The 24,224-nt window shown below is 40.5% G+C and overlaps 1 protein-coding gene across 4 annotated transcripts in view; it reads right to left on the bottom strand.

The window, feature by feature from the left end:
* Positions 1-6,812, bottom strand: part of LOC112245098 (ubiquitin carboxyl-terminal hydrolase 25) — a 59,239-nt gene extending 52,427 nt beyond the window's left edge. For 2 of the 4 annotated variants that reach the window (XM_042308982.1, XM_042308983.1), the window contains exon 1: positions 6,557-6,812. In XM_042308982.1, coding sequence (XP_042164916.1) covers positions 6,557-6,598 — 42 coding nt within the window. In that variant the 5' untranslated portion in view covers positions 6,599-6,812. The remainder of the gene's footprint in view (positions 1-6,556) is intronic. The other 2 variants (XM_042308984.1, XM_042308985.1) reach the window with 1 other exon arrangement.
* Between the last annotated feature and the right edge of the window lie 17,412 nt (positions 6,813-24,224).

Below are 24,224 nucleotides of genomic sequence, written 5' to 3'. Positions count from 1 at the left end.
GAGCAGTCAACGAGTCAAGCAGTCATTTGAAAGAGTAAGAACATTTCAGCGAGACAACTCACAGGCAAAATCCATTGAAGCCAAGATAACGGATAATGCCAAGATAATTCCCTTGACAATCAACCATTCTCTGTCATGAGTGATGTTGGCTTTCGCGACTGGTCAAGCACCGGAACACACTACCAAGTGAGCTATTTTTCAGATGTTTCCCTACCGGAGTTACACAGTAATAGCGTCACTGCTATTAGCTTCACAACATACTATGGAACGCCGTTTGGGTCTTTGCGTGTCAAAAAAAATACACGTCAAATTACACTATTTGACGCATCAAATTTAAAGCTTATTTAACAAGTCAAATAACAGTTCTATTATAGAGTGTGTTATTGTGTGTTCTGAATTTGCAAGTGCAAGCCAAGTGCCACCACTACTATCAGTAGCACTGTCAAAGCAGTAAAAAAAAGTCTGAAAACAAGCAAACACCGGCGACGAAGAATGTGTTCACAATACCGCGTTGGTAATAAAGCATAATTTGTTCGACCGCAACTTCTGGGGTACCTAGCTAGCACCAATACAACCAGCCTGAAAACAATGACCAGTAGAAACTGCTGTCATTTTCATTATTCTTAGCAATGATTTAGGAATCCTTGTGAGTAAGTATTAGCTAGGTAGCCACTTCCTGTTCACCAATTGAAATTCAGTTCATGAAAATAAATACTACTTACCCCTGTTGCCCAAAGCTAAGGTTATCAGCAGCCAGCTAGCTTAATCTGGCTAGTGGGGCTCAACCGGACCTGGTTGTGTTGTGAAGCTAGCCACAATAAGGATTAGGCACAATAGTGGAATTTGCAGTTTGTCTCTAAAATAAAAGTACCTCTTTGAAAGTGACGCAGAAGGTTACAATTGGTGGAATCATGCCATATTTAGACTAGATAATGTTAAACAAGCTGGGATTGTGAAGCAATGAAATGGGGTATCAGCCTACTCGTTAACACCCACAGAACACAACTGTGAAGTGTTTACAGAAATATTAGCATTGTAGCTCTTATCGCAGGACTGTGACTGTGTGAAATCACCTCCCCAGTCAGCATATTGTGTGTATTGACATTGATATTGCACTGTACAGCTTTACCAAAGGATTGGGCATCAATGAAATGGGGTATCAGTCTACTCAATAACCAAGATATTTTTTCCGAACGTCCTCCTCAGTGTTATCAGACTCAAACATCCATGCAGTGTAGTTTATACTTGGGAATAGTGGTCAATACACATAGGTTGGCAATAAATGTGGTTCAATTCACAGTAGTTTGAGTCCCGCAATAAGAGCTATGACGCTAATGTTCTCTGGGTGTCACTGAGTAGACTGAAACCCCATGTCATTGATCCACAATCCATAGTTATGGCTGTACAGTGAAATAAGTATGCCCCCAATTCAATTCTAAAGTATAATACATCTAGTGTGATTTCAACAGAATGTCATTGTTTTTTATTTTGAAGGCTAACCACAAAGTCCACTATTGTGGCAAATCCTTATTGTGGCTAGCTGACCACCATTAATCAAATAAGAACTGTCTTATAAATTAGGGTTATTTTAGATAATGCCAACTAGCTATATAGTTAGCTAGCTAACTATAGCTACTGAAACAGATGTCGTTTTGCTATGTTTTTGGGGAAGAACATTGTGTGCATCCATGAGCTAGTTTGCTTTTTTTATGACCAGCACTGTAGGTGCATTAGACAACTTTACCACTATCATAGCATACGTATCAATGAATAGTTGTGACATATGAAATATGAGTGATAGTGTAATAACTACGTTTTAAAAAATGTATGAACGTGTTATATTATTGTGACGTGCAGTCATATTCAGGTCAACAAGCTTATTTAACACAAATCGTGTTACTTGACGAGTATCTTATGATTATGTTTTACTGGTAATGGGGACACACAGTTGAAGTCGGAAGTTTACATACACTTAGGTTGGAGTCATTAAAACTTGTTTTTCAACCACTCCACAAATTTCTTGTTAACAAACTATAGTATTGTCAATACGGTAAGGACATCTACTTTGTGCATGACAAGTAGTTTTTCCAACAATTGTTTACAGACAGATTATTTCACTTACAATTTACTGTATCACAATTCCAGTGGGTCAAAAGTTTACATATACTAAGTTGACTGTGTCTTTAAACAGCTTGGAAAATTACAGAAAATTATGTCATGGCTTTAGAAGCTTCTGATAGGCTAGTTGACATCATTTGAGTCAATTGAAGGTGTACCTGTGGATGTATTTCAAGGCCTACCTTCAAACTCAGTGCCTATTTGCTTGACATCATGGGAAAATCAAAAGAAATCAGCCAAGACCTCAGAAAAAAAATGGTAGACCTGTGCAAGTCTGGTTCATCCTTAGGGGCAATTTCCAAACGCCTGAAGGTACCACGTTCATCTGTACAAAAAATAGTACATAAGTATAAACTAGAGGTCGACCGATGATGATTTTTCAACGCCGATACCGATTATTGGAGGACCAAAAAATCCAATACCCATTAATCGGCCGATTTTTCAAAATGCATTTGTAATAATGACAATTACAACAATACTGAATGAACATAACAGAACTTAATATAATACATCAATAAAATCAATTTAGCCTCAAATAAATAATGAAACATGTTCAATTTGGTTTAAATAATGTAAAAACAAAGTGTTGGAGAAGAAAGTAAAAGTGCAATATGTGCTATGTAAGAAAGCTAACGTTTCAGTTCCTTGCTCAGAACATGAGAACATGTGAAAGCTGGTGGTTCCTTTTAACATGAGTCTTCAATATTCCCAGGTGAGAAGTTTTAGTTTGTAGTTATTATAGGACTATTTCCCTCTATACCATTTGTATTTCATTAACCTTTGACTATTGGATGTTCTTATAGGCACTTTAGTATTGCCAATGTAACAGTATAGCTTCCGTCCCTCTCCTCGCTCCACCCTGGGCTCGAACCAGCAACACAACGACAACAGCCACCCTCGAAGCAGCGTTACCCATGCAGAGCAAGGGAAACAACCACAGGCTCAGAGCGAGTGACGTTTGAAACACTATTAGCGCGCGCTAACTAGCCAGCCATTTCACTTCGGTCACACCAGCCTCATCTCGGGAGTTGATAGGTTTGAAGTCATAAACAGCGCAATGCTTGACGCACAACGAAGAGCTGCTGGCAAAATGCACGACAGTGCTGTTTGAATGAATGTTTACCCGCTTGCTTCTGCCTACCACCGCTCAGTCAGATACTTAGATACTTGTATGCTCAGTCAGATTATATGCAACGCAGGACACGCTAGAAAATATCTAGTAATATCATCAACCATTAGTAGTTAACTAATGGTTATGATTGATTGTTTTTTATAAGATAAGTTTAATGCTAGCTAACAACTTAACTTGGTTTACTGCATTTGCGTAACAGGCAGTGTCTCCTTGTGGAGTGCAACGAGAGACCGGTCGTTATTGCGTTGGACTAGTTAACTGTAAAGGTTGCAAGATTGGATCCCCCGAGCTGAAAAGCTCAAAATCTGTCGTTCTGCCCCCTAAACAAGGCAGTTAACCCACCGTTCCTAGGCCGTCATTTAAATTAAGAATGTGTTCTTAACTGACTTGCCTAGTTAAATAAAAGGTATTTAAAAATATAATATAAATTGATATATATATATATATTTTTTTTTAAATCGGCGCCCAAAAATACCGATTTCCGACTATTATTAAAACTTGAAATCGGCCCTAATAATCGGCCATTCTGATTAATCGGTCGACCTCTAGTATAAACACCATGGGACCACGCAGCAGTCATACTGCTGAGGAAGGAGACGCGTTCTGTCTCCTAGAGATGAACGTACTTTGGTGATCGAAAAGTGCAAATCAATCCCAGAACAACAGCAAAGGACCTTGTGAAGATGCTGGAGGAAACAGGTACAAAAGTATCTATATCCACAGTAAAAACGTGTCCTATATCGACATAACCTGAAAGTCCGCTCAGCAAGGAAGAAGCCACTGCTCCAAAACCGACATAAAAAAGCCAGACTGCGGTTTGCAACTGCACATGGGGACAAAGATCGTACTTTTTGGAGAAATGTCCTCTGGTCTGATGAAACAAAAATAGAACTGTTTGGCCATTATGACCATCGTTATGTTTGGAGGAAAAAAGGTGAGACCTACAAGCCTTAGAACACCATCCCAACCGTGAAGCACGGGGGTGGCAGCATCACCTTGTGGGGGTGCTTTGCTGCAGGGAAGCTTGCAGAACCTTGTGGAAGGCTACCCGAAACATTTGACCCAAGTTAAACCATTTAAAGGCAATGCTGCCAAATACTATTTGAGTGTAAGTAAACTTCTGACCCACTGGGAATGTGATGAAAGAAATAAAATCTTAAATAAATCCTTCTCTACTATTATTCTGACATTCTTAAAATAAAGTGGTGATCCTAACTGACCTAAGACAGGGAATTTTTACTGATTAAATGTCAGGAATTGTGAAAATGTATATTTGGCTAAGGTGTATGTAAACTTCTGACTTCAACTGTACGTATCCCAAAACAAACTTTTAGGTCAGTGTGGTGTGTAGATGTAACCTTTATTTAACTAGGCAAGTCAATTAAGAACAAATTATTATTTACAATGACGGCCTACCCCGGACGACGCTGGGCCAATTGTACGCCACCCTATGGGACTCCCAATCACGGCCAGATGTGATATAGCCTGGATTCGAACCAGGGACTGTAGTGACGCCTCTTGCACTGAGATGCAGTACCTTGGACCACTGCGTCCATGTGTACGTGTTAACTATTTAACTGTACTAGAATGCTTAAAAAGACACTAAAATGTTAAATATCAGGAAGGAAAATGGCAAGGAAAATATCAAATAGCAGACAAAAATGTCATATCAGTGCATCACTAAACATGACCATAACATACCTCCTGCTATTCTGAACTAAGTCAATAGAGAGTATGGTCACTAATGTTGCCAAATCATATCATCAACACCAATCAAAGGATGTGGTGCTGGATGGTAATCTGAGGGATAGTAACACCCTCAGACAAATCCCATGACTGTGTAATAAAGCAGTTAGGTAGCCATCTTACCTAAAGAATTGAGTTAAGTAAACAGCTGCTATGGTATGAGGACTATGATACTGATATGATACTATGAGGACTATGAGGACTATGATACTGTCAGCAGCCAGCTCACTAAATCAATGTATCGTTTGCTTCATATAGCTAATGTTTGTGAACAACCGAACCAATGACTCACTCTGACCTATAACAACCTAATTAAAACGAGGAAGTAATGTTGGACTTCTTCCCCCAAATCAGATTGTGGTGTGGCTATGATGTGTATACCATTTTGAAATCACAACAATGATTCATAGCTATCTGCATAGTTGTACTAGATACGTGTTTGTCAAATATATATTCGTCAACGTAACCGGTCAAAATTAGCCAACACACTGCCTCTCAGCAAGCTTACAGTAATGCAGTTGCATTCAGACTCATCGTTGCCACTCCTGCCTGGCAGTCACAGCACGTAAACAAACATATCACAACAGTAATTTTAGTAACATTAGCAAACCAGCTCAGGCACACAGACAGATCATGTGCTGGGTCAAGTGTGGCTGATTTGTATGACGAAACCAACAGTGACTTGTTATCTTATAACCCATCAACAGTCAACTAACCCAATGATTTCTAACGTCTTAGCTGGTTAACGTTGGCTAGCTACCCCACAAGACGAGAAGATCACACTGGCCTAAAACTGTCTGAAATTGACCTTAGCTAACATTTAGGCAACCAGTAACGACCTTGGTTATGTTAAATTGACGACACTAGCTAGCTACCCAGCAAGCTAACTGTTCCCCTCAAATAGGCGTGTCACTGTTTGTAAAGTTACGTTAGTGGGGCTACCTGTAACTTTAGCGCGCTAGCTAACTTGTTGGCAATGTACCAAGCTAGCCAACGTTAGATACGTTAGCAATCTGGCCTCATGATTTGTTTGAGAAGGGGATTATTTAACGATGCATGTTTGTAAATACTAAAAGATCACTCGATTGAGAAAAGATCCAACGATCTGACGCCACACTTGGAAAACAACAATTAACTTTAATAATGTTTACATACTATTTTACCCACTTCATAAGTTATATACTACTCTAGTCGAGGCCTATCCTAGCAATATAACACCTTTTACACACCTTTTCTATTACTATAACTGCTGCCCATAACGTGTCTACACACCAGCATATACATCGTATATACATTGTTATATCCTTACATCCTAGTCTTTGACATTGCTCGTTCTAATACTTCTATATTGTTCATTCCTTTCGTTTTACTTTTGGGATTTGTTGGAATTGTTAGGTTGGCGCTAGGAGCATAACATAAGCATTTCGCTACACCCGCGATAACATCTCCAAAATGTGTAAGCGACCAATTACATTTGATTTGATAAGCTAGCTAGCTATCTTTCCCTGACAGATTTGCTAGCAAGCAGACGGAGAAAACATTGCCACTATGTAGACATACCTTCTGCGAATGCTGTTGGAGGACATTCTGCTCCACGGTCATGGCCGGTTGAGAATGCAACGAAAATAAATGAAAACCTAAGCTAAAAAAACGAGTTATAGCCAAGTAAAATAACAGTTAAGATGTCCCCCAGTTATTCAGCGCGATAGCGGGCGCCATGGGAAATGCAGGCATGGAGGAAAACATAGGCAAAGACCGTGAAAAAACCTACGGAGTTGTTACCGTAACACGATCGCTTTTCTGTTTTCGAGTTGTACTGCCTTGTTGGACTGCATTTACGTCACGGATCTAGCTTTAGAATGACGCAATAAACAACTTTCAGTTCTGCAATGTTGAATAGTTTCCATTTCTTCCCATTCGAAAACAATAATTTCAAACCAACTATTCTGATTTAGGCAACATGTCAGCTTCACTATTAAAGGTTTTAACATATTTGTGTCTTGTGTGATTACAAATGACTATAAATAGGGGTAATATTATGTGTGAATAGAGCAGAATGTAATACTTTTATTTTTCCCAGAGAGAGAGAGACAGCCATGATATGATTTGTGTATTTGTTAGAATACATGTTAAATTACCTAAATGTGTGGCGTAAGGTTAGGGACCAAACTCATAACCCGTTTCTATTTTTTAACAACTTAACAGAGCCCACATGTGATATATTTGCAGATCACAACAAAGACTAAATGTTGGCAACGAATTCACTGGTATGTAAATTGTATTAATTTTCATGAAAAAAACAGTATCACTGTTCAATTGGTTGTGTCATAATTTTCTGGCTTTGAAGTAGGAAGGGGCTTTAACGTGGCAGCTCCGAAAAGCACTTAGAGAGACCCACAATGGAATATATTATTTTTGTTTTGTTTCAATACCTGGTACAGTAGGAGGCGGCAATAAACCAATAGGTGTCGTCTGCCATAAAACGTTAAAGAAGAAGAAGAAGAGAAAGAGGAGCCAGAGGAGCCACTGTGAGAGGTTTTCATTGGGCTGGAAATGGTGGTAAGTAGTGAGGACGAAATGGAGGAAATTGAGATAAAGTTGGTGAAGCAACAGCTGTGCTGGAATTCGAACAATATGAGTGTCAGTTCTGATGGTATGGAGCGGGAGGATGAGGGTCAAGGACCGGAATGGCCGGCAGTGGAAAGACATAGGAAGTAGAGAGATCATGATACAGAAAGCAGTGGAGTGTCTAGTAAAGAAGTATAAAGAGGGCCAAGGTAGGAAGCAAGAGTAATATGTGTTGGAGTGGAAAGTGGTGATAGTGTTTGATGAGACCACAGGGCCTCACTTACACCCTATCTGACGATATAATGCAGTAAAGAAAGAGGTAGGTGAAGTGAAATTAGCTTGGTTCATTGTAAATGGTAGATTGTTCATATTTTGTGGTTGCCAGGCTCAGCAAGAGAAGATTCTGAAAATGGAAAAGCTTAATGGGAAGAAGATTAAAAGCCATGACCCTGGTGCTTATGCTAGATTGAAGGGAGTCATCACTGGGAGTCCCAATATCTATGTCCACAGATTATATTAAAGAAAATGTGATCGGAGGAAGAGTGATTGAGGCCAAAAGGTTGATCAGTAGGAAAGGAGGTCAAATAAGTGAAAGTCTATCAGTGCTGCTGAGGGTTGACAAGGTTTTGCCTGAGAAAGTACAGATAGGATTCCTTAGTTTCAATGTCAGAGAATTTGCCCCGTCCCCATTGTGTTTTTTTAAATGGCAAAGAATGGGATATGTAGCTGTTCTTTATAAAGGAAGGACAAGATGTGCCAAGTGTGGAGGGGAACATGATTACGGTGAATGTGGGAGCAATGTGAAGATTAAGTTTTGTAATTGTTGGGGGGAACATAGTGCAGCATTTGGTGGATGCCAGGTGCAGAGAGAGGCTAGAGAGGCTCAGAGATATAGAATTAGTCATGATGTATCGTATGCAGAGCCCGTAAAACAGATTGGTGGAACTAAAGGGTGGAATGATGGAGCGTCCATGGCAGCTCCTGTAGTAAGTGGACCTAATGTCGGGGCTGGTGTTTCTGCTGGTCCTGGCATTGTTTGGAGGCCTGTTCAGAAATATTGCACTCATGAATGTGTGGTGTCAAAGGACACTTTGATAATTAATAAAGTTGACATCATAGCTTTTATTGGTAAGGTGGCAAAAGAGGTATTGGGGTAACAGATGTTACTGTTGAAATGTTTGTTGAGATGCTGAACAATCCTAAGGGTGGAGTGTAGATCAAGTTTAATGGGGTAGGGGGGTTGGGGAGTTTTTTTGGGGGAGGGGGGGTGTGGGAGAAGTTAGTAGGGATTATTATTATTATAAAAAAATTGGGCAGATCATGATTGACCGTACATTCCCGCACGGTAGGGAGCGGGCATGCACTTAAACGATTGGTTGCGGACCGCCATGATATCAAAGAAGAAGAAGAAGCCCAGCGAAAGAGAGAGAGAGATTTAGCTACAGGTGCTTGCAGATTAATGCATATATCTATATATTCGACAGTAGGGCTTTTTAGACACTGAGTGGGCTGAGCTGTGTGGACAGCCTCCTGCTCAAAATGATGCTGTGACCTTCTGAGTTGTGTAAAGGTGCTGAACAGTAGTGTACTATGCTACTTCATAACAGAGAAGTCCTTCCAGATACAAGACCATAGGATAAATGTATGAGGATTTATTAATTACACTGATAAGAATTTCTGACTAGAATTGCTTTGTCTTTCTCTATATGCAATGTATCACATAACATATGGTCTATATGTAGCGTGGTGGAAAAATATACAAATGCATGATAGTTTTTGGATAGCCCCTCAGGTGAGATACTAGAGTGTTTATCTGGGGGCCACATTTAGGTCTTGGTGCAGTTTTGCCTGAGCTTTGGATGGAGAAGTCAGGAGAATCGGGAATGCTGAAGCATGGCTGCCATTTCTGCATCCACTTTTTTTTTAACTAGGCAAGTCAGTTAAGAACAAATTCTTATTTTCAATGACGGCCCAGGAACAGTGGGTTAACTGCCTGTTCAGGGGCAGAACGACAGATTTGTACCTTGTCAGCTCGGGGATTTGAACTTGCAACCTTCCGGTTACTAGTCCAATGCTCTTAGAGGTCAAAACGCACTTTGACCTCTATGTCTGTCTGTAGGAATCAAGCAGGAACTCCAAATACAGCCCTTCAGAGGCAAAACTGTGATCAGGTATGGAGTACTGAAGCCCACCTCGGGTACTAGAAAGATCAGGTCTCGCCAGTAGAGGGCACCACTTAAACCTTCTCCTGTTACAACACACAGAAAACATGACATTAGATTAACAATTCCCAACCAACTCCACCCCCCCCACCACTGCTATGTTGTTGATAATTTAATGTATCTAGGACAGTGTGTTATTGGGTCTCGTATTGGCTCAACATCATAGAGTGTGGCATTGGTGGAATAAAGGCTCTTTAACATGTGCTATAGTCCCACTTCTGTCATAATTGTTCCTGTCAGATAGAATACATTATACTTTCAGCTCTATCAATTGTTACTCATAAATCAAGGCTTCTACCTTGGAGAACTGGGTCATGTTTCAAATGTTCCAGAACACACTTGCTGGAATACTCACTGAGCGTATAAAATATTATGAACAACTGCTCTTTCTGTGACAGACTGACCAGGTGAATCCAGGTGAAAGCTATGATCCCTTATAGATGTCACTTGTTAAATCCAACTCAATATATCAGGAAGGTGTTCTTAATGTTTTGTACACTCAGTGTAAAGTTTCCCAAGCTCCTGTAAATACATACGATTTGACAAGAATTATCAGAGTCCTGAAAAGATGGCTCAAGAGACAAAATACTATATTATCGTAGGAAGATCACATGATCAGGGAATATACAGTATTAAGAACTATTATATTATTTTTGTGATATGCATGGAAAACTCTTTTACAATTGAATTGGAAATCATAGAACAAATATTGTTTTATTCGGGTCATTTATTTTGTCCCTAATCTTCACAAAAATATATGTTTTACAATGGTTTACAATGTTGTGAAGGCAAATCAAACCATACTCCCATAAACAAAAGTTTAAAAAGGTTGTCCAGCAGATGGCGATAGAGTATCTGATTTCACACTGCGGGTTGCGTAACAATATTTTCACATGCCACCAAAGATAAATGAGGAAAAGCAAATGGTTAATGAAAATGATGCCACTTTGTAAATCAAGTAGCTTTATACAACACGTAGTCTTGTTTCCAATTTTGAGCACCACTACTTAATCAATATTTGATATTTTTTGGTGCGGCATGCCGGATGCTACTGAAATATTGGCTGACCACCAGAGAGTGTGAAGGTTACTTCGAGCACTCTGAAGGCCTCCCTGAGAACAGCCTTTTTGTCAGGATACAGACACATGGCACAGTTTGACCTACAGGAAGGAGGCAGAGACATCAGTCAGTCAGGGTATCTGGGAACTGATTAGGTCACCAATCAGTGATGAATTAATCTGTGAGTCAATCAGTGAATAAATGGTAAATAGATAAGGCCTTTCCCTTAACATACTATTAGCTGAAAGGAGATGGAGAGGAGGGAGTGTCACTGGATATGTGTTGTGTGTGATCTGCTTCAGTAAGACACTCAAATAGATCCCCAGCAGAAAGCACGCCTGAGGGTGCAGAACGAAGGAACAGCTTTACACCAGGACATCCAGGGAGCCATTCTGTATGCCTGTCCCATCCAGTTTCGGCATCTAGCCCTGCAAAATGTACATGACTGTCAGAGTTGCTTTTGTAATAACATATTAGATAGGAAATTGTGGGGGAACATTGTAAATGTCTTGTGTGACTGTAGGCCTACCAGTTCTGCTGTCCTGTCAGTACTGAGGGCATGGCCAGTCTGGCTCACTAGCTAAATGAGGATGAAGCGGTATCTGTCAGAGTCACTGTCCAGATCCAGCACATTACAGCCTTGTAGCTTCTCAGGAACCACCAGCCCACAACCAGAGTACCTACAGAACAGCATAGTAGCACCCATGATGGTAGACACTGATGCATTGATGGAAATAACCAATCAACCAACAGATCAATCCTAACTTCTACTGACACTGAGTGCAGTTTGGAATTGAATAGTAATGCATTTACAAAAAGTGTATTAGGGGCTCAGGTATTTTGATTGTTAATTGTTATCATTACTGTTCAATTACTCAGTTACAACATCAGTTATGAAAATGAATTGCCAAATAGGACCAGGCATTAGGAAGTAACAATATTGAGTTGCAGTGTATAGACAATAGCGAGATACATTTTGGTGATGAACTTGTCGAAGTGCATCAAAAGTGCTCTGGGGTATTGGGGTGGATGGTGACATGCATAATGCACTGGTCTTTAGACCACCACAGATCTCGGGGTCGAGAGCCGTAGTATCGTTACAGTGAGGTGGATATTACCGTAGTATTACAAATTAATCTTAATCATGTCTGATTCAGTCACTGATTTAACAGCAGATACAAAAGTTTTCATCCCCCTTGGGTTTTCCTATTTTGTTACAACCTGTAATTTAAATGTATTTTTATTTGTATTTCATGTAATGGACATACACAAAATAGTCCAAATTTGTGAAGTGAAATGAAAAAAATTACTTAATAAAATTAAGTGATATGTGCATGTGTATTCACCAACTTTGATATGAAGCCCCTAAATAAGATCTGGTGCAACCTATTACCCTCAGAAGTCACATAATTAGTTAAATAAAGTCCACCTGGGTGCAATATGTGACACATTATCTGTCACATGATCTCAGTATATATACACCTGTTCTGAAAGGCCCCAGAGTCTGCAACACCACTAAGCAAGGGGCACCATCAAGCAAGCGGTACCATGAAGACCAAGGAGCTCTCCAAACAGGTCAGGGACAAAGTTGTGGAGAAGTACAGATCAGGGTTGAGTTATAAAAAAATATCAGAAACTTTGAACATCCCACAGAGCACCATTAAATCCATTATTAAAAAATGGAAAGGATATGGCACCATAACAAACCTGCCAAGAGAGGGCCGCCCACCAAAACTCACGGACCAGGCAAGGAAGGCATTAATCAGAGAGGCAACAAAGAGACCAAAGATAACCCTGAATGAGCTGCAAAGTTCCACAGCGGAGATTGGAGTATCTGTCCATAGCACAACTTTAAGTCGTACGCTCCACAGAGCTGGGTTTTATGGAAGAGTGGCTAGAAAAAAGCCATTGCTTAAAGAAAAAAATAAGCAAACACGTTTGGTGTTCGCCAAATGGCATGTAGGAGACTCCCCAAACATATGGAAGAAGGTGCTCTGGTCAGATGAGACTAAAATTGAGCATTTTGGCCATCAAGGAAAACGCTATGACTGGCATAAACCCAACATCATCCCCACAGTGAAGCATGGTGGTGGCAGCATCATGCTGTGGGGATGCTTTTCATCGGCAGGGACTGGGAAACTGGTCAGAATTGAAGGAATGATGGATGGCGCTAAATACAGGGAAATTCTTGAGGGAAACCTGTTTCAGTCTTCCAGAGATTTGAGACTGGGACAGAGGTTCACCTTCCAGCAGGACAATGACCCTAAGCATTCTGCTAAAGCAACACTCAAGTGGTTTAAGGGGAAACATTTAAATGTCTTGGAATGGCCTATTCAAAGCCCAGACCTCAATCCAATTGAGAATCTGTGGTATGACTTAAAGATTGCTGTACACCAGCGGAACCCATCCAACTTGAAGGAGCTGGAGCAGTTTTGCCTTGAAGATTGGGCACAAATCCCAGTGGCTAGATGTGCCAAGCTTATAGAAACATACTCCAAGAGACTTGCAGCTGTAATTGCTGCAAAAGGTGGCTCCACACAGTATTGACTTGGGGGGGTGAGTAGTTATGCACACTCTAGTTTTCTGTTTTGTTGTCTTATTTTTTGTTTGTTTCACAATAAAAAATATTTTGCATCGTAAAAGTGGTAGGCATGTTGTGGTAGTGGTAGGCATGTTGTGTAAATCAAATGATAAACCCCCCCCAGGTTAATTCCAGGTTATAAGGCAACAAAATAGGAAAAATGCAAGGGGGGTGAATACTTTTGCATGCCACAGTACAGTGGCAAATATCAATTAAATCACTGTATTTTAAAACAAATGGCATACCTGACCAAGTTCATGGTATTCCAAAGATTCCATGTTGTAGGCTGTGGCAAAAAACATCTTGCAAGTCAGCCTCAGTCTGACAGTCTACTACTACTGTGTAACAGAGATACTAAATTGCACACCTCCTTTCATTTATGTTATTCCCTGCACATTTGTATTGACATAAGTACATTTTTCATCAAAAATATAGGCTCCCGAGTGGCACTGCAGTTTAAGGCACTGCATCTCAGTGCTAGAGGCGTCACTACAGACCCTGGTTTGATCCCAGGCTGTATCGCAACCGTCCATGATCGGGTGTCCCAAAGGGCGGCACACAATTGGCCCAGCGTCGTCTGGGTTAAGGGAGGGTTTGACCGGGGTAGGCCGTCATTGTACAATAAGAATTTGTTCTTAACTGACTTGCCTAGTTAAATAGAGGTTAAATAAAAAAATTATGGGGAGTAGGACTGACGAAAATGACAGAGCTTAGCTGGCAAGAAAGATCTCTTCAGAGTTGACATTCCCCTTACCCTCTCCACATTTATTGAGATCTGAGAGCAAGGTGGGTATTGATTTTATGACAACATAATTAATTAACTAGTTAAAGCTATCTGGGTTTGGATAAAGGACACAGCTGAGGTTTATGTCCTGTAAAATCCTACAAAACTTGAAACTACCAGATTTAGACTGTTTGTTTGAAACCTTCACTTCCTCCCACGTTCAACACCATAGTGCCCACAAAGCTCATCACTAAGCTAAGGACCCTGGGACTAAACACCTCCCTCTGCAACTGGATCCTGGACTTCCTGACGGGCCACCCTCAGGTGGTAAGGGTAGGCAACAATGCATCTCTCATGCTGATTCTCAATACGAGGGCCCCTCAGGGGTGCGTGCTTAGTCCTCTCATGTACTCCCTGTTCACCCATGACTACGTGGCCAAGCACGACTCCAACACCATCATTAAGTTAGCTGACTACACAACAGTGGTAGGCCTGATCACTGACAACGATGAGACAGCCTATAGGGAGGAGGTCAGAGACCTGGCATTGTGGTGCCAGGACAGCAACTTCTCCCTCAACGTGAGCAAGACAAAGGAGATGATCATGGACGACAGGAAAGGAGGTCCGAACACGCCCACATTCACATCGATGGGGCTGTAGTGGAGCGGGTCGAGAGTTTCAAGTTCCTTATGTCCACATCACCAACAAACTATTATGGTCTAAGCACACCAATAAAGTCATGAAGAGGGCACAAAAACGACTTTTCCCCATCGGAAGACTGAAATTATTTGGCATGGGTCCCCAGATCTTCAAAACGTTCTACAGCTGCACCATCAAGAGCATCCTGACCAGTTGCATCACCGCCTGGTATGGCAATTGCTCGGGATCTGACCGTAAGGCGCTACAGAGGATAGTGCTTACAGCCCAGTACATCACTGGTGCCAAGCTTCCTGCCATCCAGGACCTACAGTGGCAAGAAAAATAATGTGAACCCTTTGGAATTACTAGGATTTCTGCATAAATTGGTCATAAAATGTGATCTGATCTTCATCTTAGTCACAACAGTAGACAAACATAGTGTACTTAAACTAATAACACACCAATTATAGGTTTTTTGAATACATAATTTAAACATTCAAAGTGTAGGTTGGAAAAAATATGTGAACCACTAGGCTAATGACTTTTCCCAAATCTAATTGGAGTCAGGAGTCAACTAACCTGGAGTCCAATCAATGAGACGAGATTGGAGATGTTGGTTAGAGCTGCCCTGCCCTATAAAAAACACTCACAAAATTTGAGTTTGCTATTCACAAGAAGCATTGCCTGATGTGAACCACACCTCGAACAAAAGAGATCTCAGAAGATCAACAATTAAGAATTATTGACTTGCATAAAGCTGGAAATGGTTTCAAAAGTATCTCTAAAAGCCTTGATGTTCATCAGTCCACAGTAAGACAAATTGTCTATAAATGGAGAAAGTTCAGCACTGTTGCTACTCTCCCTAGGAGTGGCCGTCCTGCAAAGATGACTGCAAGAGCACAGTGCAGAATGCTCAATGAGGTTAATAAGAATAGAGTGTCAGCTAAAGACTTACAGAAATCTCTGGAACATGCTAACATCTCTGGTGACGAGTCTACGATGCGTAAAACACTAAACAAGAATGGGGTTCATGGGAGGACACCACGGAAGAAGCCACTGCTGTCCAAACAAAGTTCACAAAAGAGCACCTAGATGTTCCACAGCGCTTCTGGCAAAATATTCTGCGGACAGATTAAACTAAAGTTGAGTTGTTTGGAAGGAACACACAACACTATGAGTGGAGAAAAAAAAGACACAGCACACAAACATCAAAACCTCATCCCAACTGTAAAGTATGGTGGAGGGAGCATCATGGTTTGGGGCTGCTTTGCTGCCTCAGAGCCTGGACAGCTTGCTATCCTCGATGGAAAAATGAAGTTTATCAAGACATTTTGCTGGAGAATGTAAGGCTATCTGTCCTCTAATTGAAGCTCAACAGAAGTTGGGTGATGCACCAAAACAGCGACCCAAAACACAGAGGTAAATCAACAACAGAATGGCCTCAACAGAAGAAAATACCCCTTCTGGAGTGACCCAGTCAGAGTTCTGACCTCAACCCGATTAAGATGCTGTGGCATGACCTTGAGAGAGGTTCACACCAGACAACACAAGAATATTGTTAAACTGAATCAGTTTTGTAAAGATGAATAGTCCAAAATATCATCCTGACCGTTGTGCAGGTCTGATCTGCAACTACAGAAAACTTTTGGTAGAGTTTATCGCTGCCAAAGAAGGGTCAACCAGTTATTAAATACAAGGGCTCACATACTTTTCTCACCCTACACTGTGAATGTTTACACGGTGTGTTCAATAAAGACATGAAAACGTATAATTGTTTGTGTGTTATTAGTTTAAGCAGACTATGTTTGTCTATTGTTGTGACTTAGATGAAGATCATATTAAATTTTATGACCAGTTTATGCAGAAATCCTGGTAATTCCGAAGGGTTCACATACTTCTTCTTGCCACAGTATATACTAGGCGGTGTCAGAAGAAGCCCCAAAAAATGGTCAAAGACACCAGTCACCCAGGTCCTAGAATTTTTCCTCTGCTACCGCATGGTAAGCAAGTGCCAAGGCTGGGTCCAAAAGGCTCCTTAACAGCTTTTACCCCCAAGCAATAAGACAGCTGAATAATCAAATGGCCACCTGGACCACTTGCATTGACCCCCCCCCCCTGTTTTTACACTGCTGCTACTCGCTGTTTATTATCAATGCATGGTCACTTTACACCTCGTAAATGTACAAATTACCGAGACTAACCTCTAGCCCTGCACTTTAATTCGGTACTGATACCCCCTGTATACAGCCTCATTATTGTAATTTTATTGTTACTTTAAAAAAAATGTGTTTTTATTTTACTTTAGTTTATTTAGTAAATATTTTCTTAACTCTATTTTCTTAAAACTGTTTTGTTGGTTAAGGGCTTGTCAGTTAGCATTTCACGGTAAAGGTCTACTTCTGCGCATGTGACAAATCAAATTTGATTTGATCTGAATCACGTATAGCAGTGTGTTCTCCTATCCTCCAATGTCCCACACAGTTGTCTCTGACTGCACATCTTTACAGTTCAACAATAACCTATAAATATGTGAGCTATGTGTGGTGGTGTTGAATGATAATGCCAGATGCAGTAAATAAAGTTGAGTCTCTGTCCCTCCCCTCAACCCTAACAACAGAGTTACATTTGGCATGTTTCCCCTAAATGGCCCTCATTCTGGTCTCAGCAAGACCGGCTGACACTGAACCGCCCTAACTCTTTCGTCTGGGGTTTTTGAGAAATGTTTATTTGTGAAGTTCATGAGCCCATAGATCGGCACAGTGTTGTCATATGTGGTTGAACTACACAGCCAGTCACAAGAAAACACAAGAAAAAAAATTCCTTGAAAATGCTTTGAGAATTGAAAGGGAAGATTGAATAGGTCAAATCAATGTAATCTTACTTTTTTATAAGTGTTTCATTAGAATAGTGGGGACACATAGCCACAATCAAGCACTGTGCAGTTTCCGTTCTGGACAATTTTGAACTTTACAATTTGTTTAAGATAATTGTGGATTAGCTAGCATAAACAATCTTTAGATGTTATTGAGTGCTTTTTCTAGGAATATACTCACTCCGTAGAGCATAAATAGCAGTAAAAGGTTTGGTTGAGGAAATAATTTGATTTGAGTACTTTCCTGTGAGGAAGACATTAACAGACAGGAGAGTGACACCACTAGCTCTTCCCATCCAGTTTGTAAAACATTTACCCTTGTGCTTGTCTGACACTGCCGATGTCAGACATACTATTTCAATGTCAGCCAAGATCCCTCAAACGGACAGGCAGGCAGGCTGCTGCACTGAGGCTCTGACTGCTCTTAGGGATCATTCATATTTCACTCACTCAGTTTACATGTATTCACTTGACCATCAATATGCAGGTTATACAAAATGTGTTATTTTTAACCTCATCAATAATGAACAAATGTTAACTCTGTGTGTATTTGAGACTGGTTTCATTGACACAGTAAACACACTGTCTTAGTAAACAGAGTATTTATCCAGTAGTACTAATAGACCATTAGATGTTCAGTCCGCTCCACTATCACAATAATCACGGACCTCATCTTAAAACTCCACTCCACACATCAAGATAATTACTCATTTATGACATTAAGTAATTACCCAAACGTGTATGCGCCCCCAGAGAGGCCTGGGGAGCAGAGAAGGTCAAAGGGTCAAAAGGCTATCAGGTGTGATTTAAAACAAAGAACTGAAATCATGCTGCCAGTTGTCATATTTACAGAGGCCCTTTGAAAAAGGGGGTCATAAAACGGAGGGGGGCGGCTCACAGCTGCAGGGCAACACATGATCCCTGGCTGCCGAGAAACAGAGGGCTGTCAGGCCGAGGGGAGGTTCAGAGGTCATGACCTTTGGCATTTAAGGCTCCAGACTTCACAAGAGGTACATCTTCAAAAGCCAAGGCCCCGTTGGGGAAACTGGTTAGCGATGGAAAATGAACAGGATTTTCCTCGCCCAGTTGTTTGATTCTACTTTTTGTATTATTATTTATGTTGGTTCACTTCAACTTTTACTTTCCAACTACATCCATTCATTGAAGTATTAAAATCATATAATTTAAAAGAGATGATCTATTGATCTATTATATCAAATGAAATACTTTGTATTTATTATACAAGAGACAAAATTCACAAATGGCAGAGTAATGTCTTAAGCGTAAAACGAATAATTACTCAATAATACATGCTTTCTGGGAATGCTATTAACTCCAGAAGTTTGCTGTCAGAGGTATTACATTGTAAATGCTCTTTTAATCCACCTGTCTGCGTATTTCAAGACATGACATATAGGGTGTAGTGAGATACCCGATGGGTTGGACAATTCTCTTGTCACTCATCTTGAAAGAAACGTATACTAAAAACATAGAATCCAATCAATCCGCCATCATTAACACAATGGAAAAACCGAAAGATTTATTATTTAAGTATTGAAAGTGTGTGAGCTACGGAGACAAACAAAATGGTGCAGTTTCAGGCCATGTGGCGGAAAGAGATCCGGACGCTGGAGATGGGGGTTGTGCGCTAGTGGGTCTGGGCAGCTGTGATGTAGTTGATGTTCGTATGATGTTGTTTGTATGTGTATGTTTTGTATTGTTAATAAAAGAGAAAACGTTAAAAATATATATATATTTTAAGGTATCTTGTTACTCTTTATTTACATATTTACTTCTAATTGTAAACTTCTCATCAGGAGGAGCACCTGACACCCTTGGTCTAAATGATGTCACATGACACAAAATGTTAATTGCTGTGTGTGTTTACATAACATGGGAGGTCAAACCATGTGCTCAAAGTTCAAACACTAATAGAGCTGCAAAACTAACAGTAATTTACCAAAGTTACAGGAACCTTTTCTAATTTTGGTAATGAAACAGGTCATCTATGGCCGGAGTTTCCAAACCTTTTGGCTTCGTGACCCACCAATTGAGATGTCTGAAAAAACAGAGCTCTGTTACCCGACACGAGCCCAACGGGCCAGACACTATACATCGGGTTAGGGCCGGGTAGGGCCTGTTTAAAAAATAAATATATAACTAGTGTACGGGCAGGGCTCGGGTATCACTAAATTGATCAATAACATTTTGAAGCAGAGCCATTTTCTTGTGCTCTGCTGCACAGTACAGTCATATCTGACAAAGATCATAACATGGTGTCAGAAGTGCTTCATCCTCATCAAATATAAAACAGGAGAGATTATCTCACAGAAAATAATGTTCCTTGAGTTTTATCGGAGGTGAGTGAAGAAAAGTAGCCGACAGCTAACTGCTCTCTCCATGTCTCTTCATTGAGCAGTGCAGCTCAGGCGGAGCTGTTTCTATGGATACTCACAGAATAAGAGATGCCATGAGCAGAGCACATGCACAGCGAGCTGCACCCAGGGAGCGAGTGACAAACAGAGAGCAGCCAATGGATCTACTAACTGAGGAAATTATTTCGGGTAATGCCGGGCCTTAAATTTGGCAGACGCAATCGGGCCTGTTTAGGGTAGGGCCTGAACGTTGCCGGAATGGGTGGGGCTCAGGCTGAAAATGAATGCCTGTGTAGGGCTCTAAAAAAAACATACACAGACCAAATAATATATTTTTTTTAATGTTTGCAGCGTAGCCAAAATGTTGCAGTTTCAAAGCTAATCTCCTGCAATTCCACACGTCCTGCCATGAAGCTGAAAGAACATTTTGCAGTTTTAAAGCCAATTTCCTGAAATTCTTTAAATGTTGCCATGGATCTGAGAGAAGTTTTTTAAACTCATTTCCCATAATTCTATGCATTTATGCATGGCTAATGCTGTGTTCTTATGCTCAAACATGATAACAAAATGGGGGCCTGATTGTCTAGCTTTTACTTTGTTGCTTGTAAATTCCCAAAGATTATATGCTATTATTGAAAAATACAGTGCATTTGGAAAGTATTCAGACCTCCTGACTTTTTCCACATTTTGTTGCATTGCAGCCTTATTCTAAAATGCATTGAATCGTTTTTTCCCCCTCATCAATCTATACACAATACCTCATAATGACAAAGCAAAAATGGGGTTTTATCAATTTTAGCAAGTTTATAAAAAACAAAAAACGGAAATATCACATTTACATAAGTATTCTAGACCCTTTACACTGTACTTTTTTGAAGCACCTTTGGCAGCGATTACAGCCTTGAGTCTTCTTGGGTATGACGCTTCACGCTTGGCACACATGTATTTGGGGAGTTTCTCCCATTCTTCTCTGCAGATCCTCTCAAGCTCTGTCAGGTTGGATGGGGAGCGTTGCTGCACAGCTATTTTCAGGTCTCTCCAGAGATTGGGTTCAAGTCTGGGCTCTGGCAGAGACTTGTCCCGAAGCCACTCCTGTGTTGTCTGTGTGCTTAGGGTCGTTGTCCTGTTGGAAGGTGAACCTTCGCCCCAGTGTGAGGTCCTGAGCGCTCTGGAGCAGGTTTTCACCAAGGATCTCTCTGTACTTTGCTCCATTCATCTTTGCCTCGATCCTGACTCGTCTCCCAGTCCTTGCCGCTAAAAAACTGCCACCACCATGCTTCACCGTAGGGATGGTGCCAGGTTTCCTCCAGACGTGACACTTGGCATTCAGGCCAAAGAGTTCAATCTTGGTTTCATCAGACCAGAGAATCTTGTTTCTCTTGGTGTGAGAGTCTTCAGGTGCCTTTTGGCAAACTCCAAGCGGGCTGTCATGTGCCTTTTATTGAGGAATGTCTTCCGTATGGCCACACTTAACATAAAGGCCTGATTGGGCAGCCAGCTCTAGGAAGAGTCTTGGTGGTTCCAAACTTCCTCCATTTAAGAATGTGGAGGCCACTTGGTTCTTGGGGACCTTCAATGCTTCAGACATTTTTTGGTAACCTTCTCCAGAACTGTGCCTCGACACAATCCTGTCTCCTGCTCTACAGACAATTCCTTCAACCTCATGGCTTGATTTTTGCTCTGACATGCACTGTCAACTGTAGGACCTTATATAGACAGGTGTGTGCTTTTCCAAATCATGTCCAATCAATTGAATTTACCACAGGTGGACTCAAAGTTGTTGAAACATCTCAAGGATGATCAATGGAAACAGGATGCACCTGAGCTCAATTTCGAGTCTCATAGCAAAAGGTCTGAATACTTATGTAAATAAGGTATTTCTGTATTTTATTTTTAATACATATGCAAAAATTCCTAAAAACCTGTTTTCGCTTTGTCATTATGGGGTATTATGTGTAGATTACTGAGGATTTTTTAAAATCCATTTTAGAATAAGTCTGTAATGTAACAAAATGTGGAAAAAAGTGAAGGGGTCTGAACACTTTCCAAAGGCAAGTATAGGTTTATTATTTTTTCTACTTACTTAATATTTGACTTTAGAAGTTTACATTTACACTGAAAGTGTTTTCCTATCCCAAAAAATAAATATCAATGTCATCCTGCGACCAAATTAACACAAATGGGTCCCGACACACAGTTTGGGAACCACTGATCTATGGTAACTTTGGTCATTTATACTTGAATATGTTTTTAAAAATGTATTCATATAGTATACATTTTTTATATCCGTGTAAATATTGTCCACGAGTTTCTAGTGAATAGACCATATGGTTCAAGAGAAAATCACCTAATTAATGAAAAAAGCATCTAATCAACAATTGCATTATTTTCAGTTAACTCTGCAACTCTTCAACTATTGACATTTTTTTACAACTACCACCAGTTTGTCCCCAAAACATTTACAGCATAGACATACGGACATAGTAAAATAAATAAAAGTAAAAGAGCATATTTCATGCTGAAACCCTTATAATAAAGACAAGTGGTATTCACTAAGTTGATGGGGTTTATGTTTAGGATAATGTTTTACAGCTTCGTCATTCAAATTTTTGTTTTAATCATCTTATTTGATTATTTGATATATTTCACGTGATGAGGTCACACAGAGGGTGAGAGATAAAAACAGACACCTGTGATAATTTGATGTACCCAAAGGTGACACTAGACGTCCTTGAAAGTTACAAAACTTCTGGTAGTTTACTGGTAGACTTCGAAAGTTTCCAGTAATATACCCTCCCTTTGCAACCCTAAACACTAGCATGAACGGGGTGACTGAACATCTGTGGGGAGGTTCATCAGAACAATCACCATGACAACTAAAGACAAATGTTGGCCCTGCATGGTCCCCATGTGAGAAAACAAAACCATTTGATAAATCAAAATAATACAGCATATATAAAAACAACAGTTTTAATGAGCATCATCCCAATAAAAAAGTGTTGGTTTGAAATGATTTGTGAACTTTTGTACAGATGAAGTACCCTCTTGTAGTGGGAAGCTGTGCAGATCTTTGACAAAGTTTAGAATTTCATGATAACAATGCTCTGGACTGAGTTTTGACCAAATATACACTACTGAAACAACCAATGCCTGGAACTTGTTTTTGAGGCTTCTGACTAGCCTATGAGAAATGCCAAGTTGTTTGACTCAATTTGAATCACTGATGACCTGCTGTGCTGCATGCATCCTTCTGGCCCCATGTCGAGGTCAGTGAATCAAAGGGTGAAGCACAGACAAACAGCTGATTGTCAAGTTCTACACCTTGACCTCGGTTTAAACTTGTGCCTCCTTTATGCTCACTGCTGTTTTGGCAGTGGGATTAAATTGAGGGGTTGTTGGCCATTCAGGGCTTGATAAGGATCTTGGGAAGTAGAAGTTCACCCAGGGGAAAGGCTACTGAGAGTTTAAAGAGAGTGCAGCCAGTCATGGGAGGATTAAATAAAGGGGAAGCTAGTCAGGCTTGGACTGCTACGGAACCGAGCAGGATTTCAAAAGTGCACTGTCTGCAGACGGACAAAAACCCGACTGTTCACCCACAGGACTTCAACATTCAGAAAGTTTGGGTTGAACTTCCTTTCACCTTTAAAAAGCCCCTCTCCTCTTTCTCTTCCTCTCTGAGTACAGGCTGTTTTCTGTCCCTGACCAGAGCTGTTGCTTCATGAAAGGGATCATCAGGATGTCTGGAAACAGGACTTCAGGTGTTTTATGGCGATAATATAATGTGATCTATTTTAGTCTGGGGGAGAGATGTGATGTGGATTCAGCTTCAAAGGGTATACCATGGTGCATGTATCCAGGGCACATCTACTGAACTCCACTCCTGTCCTCCTTCCTTTTAATGCCTTTCCTGCCTTGTGAAGATCTGGCAGAGAACTGACCAACAGAGAACTCAGAATCAAAGTTATCGGAACTAGATGACGTCCTCAGGGCTTAGAATGCACCATGAATGAGGAAGCTGAACAGCAACTGACTCACACTGACAATATGTGTACGGGAATATAGACCATTTAGGGAATAAACAATGAAATCAATCATATCAAATACCGTAGTAATATAATAAGTTATTATAGTTATATTATAGTTAGGTAAGGTGAATATCGTAAATGAAACAGGAGCATAACTCAGTCA

Source organism: Oncorhynchus tshawytscha, linkage group LG30, assembly GCF_018296145.1.
Source record: "Oncorhynchus tshawytscha isolate Ot180627B linkage group LG30, Otsh_v2.0, whole genome shotgun sequence".
Lineage (NCBI taxonomy): Eukaryota > Metazoa > Chordata > Actinopteri > Salmoniformes > Salmonidae > Oncorhynchus > Oncorhynchus tshawytscha.
Note: the sequence above shows the minus strand (reverse complement) of the source record. Positions and strands in the feature narration are given on the sequence as shown.